The 4,927-nt window shown below is 36.1% G+C and overlaps 1 protein-coding gene across 1 annotated transcript in view; it reads right to left on the reverse strand.

Moving 5' to 3' along the window:
* Nucleotides 1–827: 827 nt before the first annotated feature.
* DPY19L1 (dpy-19 like C-mannosyltransferase 1) overlaps nt 828–4,927 on the reverse strand; it is a gene marked incomplete at its 5' end in the record, with an annotated part of 44,369 nt that continues 40,269 nt past the window's right edge. Inside the window, 2 exons of the mRNA XM_010166399.1 lie at nt 828–931; nt 2,237–2,411. Of these exons, the coding sequence (XP_010164701.1) occupies nt 828–931; nt 2,237–2,411 (279 nt within the window). The remainder of the gene's footprint in view (nt 932–2,236; nt 2,412–4,927) is intronic.

Below are 4,927 nucleotides of genomic sequence, written 5' to 3' on the forward strand. Positions count from 1 at the left end.
ACCTGGTCATCTAATCCACACTTCCTCAATTGGGCAGCAAGAATATTTCAGCTGGAAGGGACCTCCAATGATCATCTAGTCCAACTGCCTGCCCACTTCAGGGCTGACCAAAAGTTAAAGCCAGTTAACGCCAGACATAGAACTAAGGACAAAGCATGTAAAATGAATCTCCAAATCCCCACCTTTTCTCCTTTATCCCTCTCTATCTTGTTTTCTTGTTGTGTTTGTTTTTTGGGGTTTTTTTTTGTGGAGTTTTTTTGAGCAGTTTAACCAAATTAACAAATAATTATGCTATGGTATTAAAATGTAAAAAAGAAATACAACCTTATTAAATAAATCCATTCCATTTAGAAAAATATCCTGATTTTGAAAACAACAAAGTACAAAACTCAGTAATTCCATTACAAAATTTCTAGTCTTAATATTTCAATAATTAGATATATTGTAATGAAAAAAAATGACAACCAATCACAGAAAGCTAATAGGAATAAACTGGCTTTCTTGAGAAAAAAAGCAAGTCTGTCTACAATGCCAGGAGTAACTAGAATGAAGAAAGGATATAATAGTATACATTAATTCCAATTCCGCAATTATATTCTGATTTTTTTGTATCTAAGTTTGAAACCGTATCTATCCTACAGTGTATCCTTTCTGATAAACACAAATCCTGAATAAATACTGAATGTGCTTTCAATCTTGACTAAAATAATAAATCAAGTTCCATGGGGTTTAAACAAATTTTGCAATATAACGATGCCACTCCTACCGTATATTACCAACATTAAGAAAATTAATAGCAAATAAAAATAAATCCTCAACTTCAAAATTTACCTTAATCCTGCATCTTCATAGTGAGGATGATTTACAATTGGTCTAAGTGTAGACAATTTAACACTTGCCATTGTAGGCATTGCTCCTGCAAAAACTGCATCTGAAATACAGAATGAAAGGCATGTTTGAAATGAAGAATCAAGCAGTAAAAGCAGAGAAGCAAATCTTCAAATATCTAAACAGTAATCCTGTAGAAAAACACAGAGGGTAGTCTCTTTGAAAAGGCCTTATATGGCACCAACAGGAGATGCAAAAAATCACTTCATGGGTTTTTTTTAAACCCTTGAACTCAGTATAAGTCATTAGGTAACTAAACATCTGAGAATGGAGATGTTTCTTATTTTTCTTGAATGGGTAGAATAACATATGCATTATGACACTGTGTTTTTATTTGGCACTTCTTACACCATTGTTAAATGAGCAATAAAGGCTCAGTCCCCTTTGGCTTGGAAGTATTTTCCTGCTGAAAGATAACTACATTGTTTTCAGCTAGTTTTCTGACACTTTTACTCATTTTAGTAAAAAGCCAGGTGCAACTTCAATACACACACTCTGAATTCTCTTCTAGCAAAATGATGATCATGGACCCACATACAGGACCAGTGTCATTTAAGGAAAAACCTATTATAATTGGACTTTGAAAATATTTTTGTTGTAGAAATACTACACCAGTGGCTAGAGAACCTCCAGACTGGCAGCCTGGAGTCTAACAGAGCAAGTTTTTGGTATATTTTTTTTTTCATTTGAGATAGCTTCTACATGGACAAGTACATGTGACTAAACGATGGCATTAGGAGAGTCCTAAGGTAAAGCCACAGATTGTAGCAATACCTCTGCAGTGATTCATACCAAGTTCTACAGTGACATCCCACAGTAAATGCGGAATGTCATAGAATCATAGAATGGTTTGAATTGGAAGGGACCTTAAAGATCATCCAGTTCCAACCCCCCTGCCAGCAGCAGGGACACCTTCCACTAGACCAGGTTGCTCAAAGCCTCATCCAACCTGGCCTTGAACACTTCCAGGGAGGAGGCATCTACAACTTCCTTGGGCAACCTGTTCCAATGTCTGACCACCCTCACAGTGAAAAACAAACCCATTTACCCTTGTTTTGTCATTAACTGCCCTTAGGAAAAGTCCCTCCACAGCTTTCTTGTAGGCCTCCTTCAAGTACTGGGAGGCCGCTATAAGATCTCTCTGGAGCCTTCTCTTTTCCAGGCTGAACAGCCCCAACTCTCTCAGCCTGTCTTCATAGGAGAGGTGCTCCAGCCCTCGGATCATCCTGGTGACCTCCTCTGGACTAGCTGCTCCAGGTCACTCTTGTGATGGGGTCTCCAGAACTGGACGCAGTATTCCATATATTCATATATTAATAATAATATCATATATTATTAAATATTTTACCTTGTCTGGTGTTGACTTTTATCCACTCTAAAAGTTCCTCCTGTGGCAAATTACTAAATTCTCCCATGATGTTCCACTGAGTTTGAAGGTTTGCTGATCCCTCTATTGCCATCAATGCTAAAGTAGCAAAGACCAATGTTTTGGGCTGGATTTTACAGAAGAGCCATCCAAACAACTGAAATGCAAGAATGGATTAATTTCTAGACAACAATTCTGTCATGTTGTAAGCAGCACAATTCATTTTTATTTCTCTATAAGGGATCTAACATATATTACAATATGAAACATCTCTGCTGTTGCTTCTCCACTAAAGTTCAGTGAGACCTCATAAGAAGTATATGGTTTTATTGCCTGCAGGGTATTAGATTCGTAACTCTACCAAAAAAAAAGAAAACTTACATTAATGCAGCCTTTAAAGTTGTAGTTCAAATGTCATTTTTGCAAGTAAAGACGATTCAATAATGCCAACTGCATTTTAACAGTTTTTTATCTCCTATTTACATCAAGAGTTTCTAGCTGTAGTATATGGATTCAAGATTGTACTGCAAACTTGCGAAAACATATCAGAAAAGCACTCAGGAGATACAGGGTTAATGTTGCTCTATAACCTACTCTTCCCTTTCTTGAACTGATAAAGATGGCACTTGCATTTTTTCCTAAAGATAGTTTGCTGGAAGCTCTAAGCAAATACTCATAAATATGTGAAATAGGTAGTTAAGAAGAAAGAAGTATCAAATTTGCTACGCTGAAGTTTAGTTTGAGCAATAACACTTTATTTCATCCATAGCTGACCTTAACCTTAAATAAGACAAAGTATGAATTACTTTGTCTTATTTAAAATTACTTTTTTTCCCCAAGCTATTGTTAGTTAGAAGGCGTCACATTTCAAAAATATCAAACCTGCAATAAATAAATACATTTCAGAGTACCTTTACTCATTTTTTTTTTAACTAAAGCATTAAATGATAAAATAAAGTTTCACAGTAAAACCTCCCACTAGGCTGACTTCGCCAATTACATAGTGTATGTTATCTTTGTTATAAACTAACCGTAAACTACTTTAGATCATTAAAACTCTCAAGCCACCTCTCCAATAAATACAGTGTACTCTACTCTCATCCTCCAAGACTTGCTAACACTCTAGCAAGAACAGCAATACTATCAGGGAAGCTTAATATAATACTAAATATGCCTGACCACTGTGTAGGTCTGGAAGGATGAAGGGAAATTAATTCATTTGTACACTGCTCTATAGAAGCAAACTTCCTTTTTACCAAGAGCTGCAAAAATCCACTTCAAGAACATGTTAGAACTTTGGAATTCTGTATTGAGTTTCATGACTTTTCAAATCAAAGAAAATCACATTCCTATCATGCTTTTATAAAACCTCATAAATGTTCAAAGTATCTAAATTTATCATGTTTTTGTTTACAGAAAGAGCCTAGAATGGCCAAACATATACACAATGCAAAAGAAGCGTTTCTTTTATGGGATGCTGTTCCTCATGTGGTTTTTATAACAATTCAAGGGGTTTTGGTTTTGTCACATAAATACGTCTTAACGTATTATTTAGCTGGTCTTTCTCCAGCTATTTTTCTTTGCTTTCAAAATTTCCACTCAGGATAGTATAATTCCTCCTTAACAGAAGGATGAAATGTGTAGATGTAATAAACAGTTATGACTTTTATTGTCTATCAGGTGCCACAAGCTGCAATACTGAGGTAATGGAATAGATTCATGCAATAGGCTGAAAGAACACAACATACAAAATTCCTTTTCCATGTGCAGAATAATTCTAGTTTGTCTTTTGTCTGTTTGTTCATTTCTGGTTTGTGTTACAAATGTCCATCTCAGGCTGACTGTTCACTACTAAAAGGATATATTTTGAATTTTAATTAACACGTTATCTATCTATAGCCTCATAATAAATTAGTTATACTAACACACCACTGCAGGTAAATTTTCATGGTCTGCTAGAGGAAAGGATAGTGTTGACCTCAATTACAATGAGATAATTGCATATGTTAAATTTGCTTAAATTTTTCTAGCATGTGCAAAAACAAATTGTTGCTTATTAACTTATCCTTTATGAAAACACCTAATACTTTGCATAACAATAAATGTACCAAGTGTTAATCAATCATTTGGTCACAAGTCCCATCTGCCCCTTCTCATCTCCTTCCATCACAGCAATTCTTCTGAATCAATATAGCCTGGTCAGATTTCTCAACTTCAAAATACTACTTTGGCTCAGCAGAAAAAGCTCACTAAGAAACACTTGATATTTTCCTGACCATACAAAAAAAAAAGGGGGGGGGGGGGGGGTTCTTATCCCTTTGCTTGCTTAAGTCAGAGCAGTCTTAGAAGTGATCTGATCGATTGCAGGCTCAACAGCCTTATGGGCCAGGGTTTCTCTCTCATGTTGAGGCCAGTCTTGTATTACCTGGAAGATCATCAGCTGCTCCCTACTAAGGGAAGTGTACATCAGTCAGATCAGAAAAAATCTGGCTTGTCTTTTACAGGTATCAGTCAGCACCAGCCTAAGGAACACAATGAACAGACCAAAGAACCTTCACTGGTAACAAGAGAAGGGAACAGATTCTTAACACTGGAAGTTCCACACAAACTTAAGGAAAAACTTCTTTACTGTGAGGGTGACAGAGCACTGGGACAGGCTGCCCAGAGAGGTTG

This window comes from Antrostomus carolinensis, unplaced genomic scaffold (genome assembly GCF_000700745.2).
Source record: "Antrostomus carolinensis isolate BGI_N321 unplaced genomic scaffold, ASM70074v2 scaffold19364, whole genome shotgun sequence".
NCBI classification, from domain to species: Eukaryota; Metazoa; Chordata; class Aves; order Caprimulgiformes; family Caprimulgidae; genus Antrostomus; species Antrostomus carolinensis.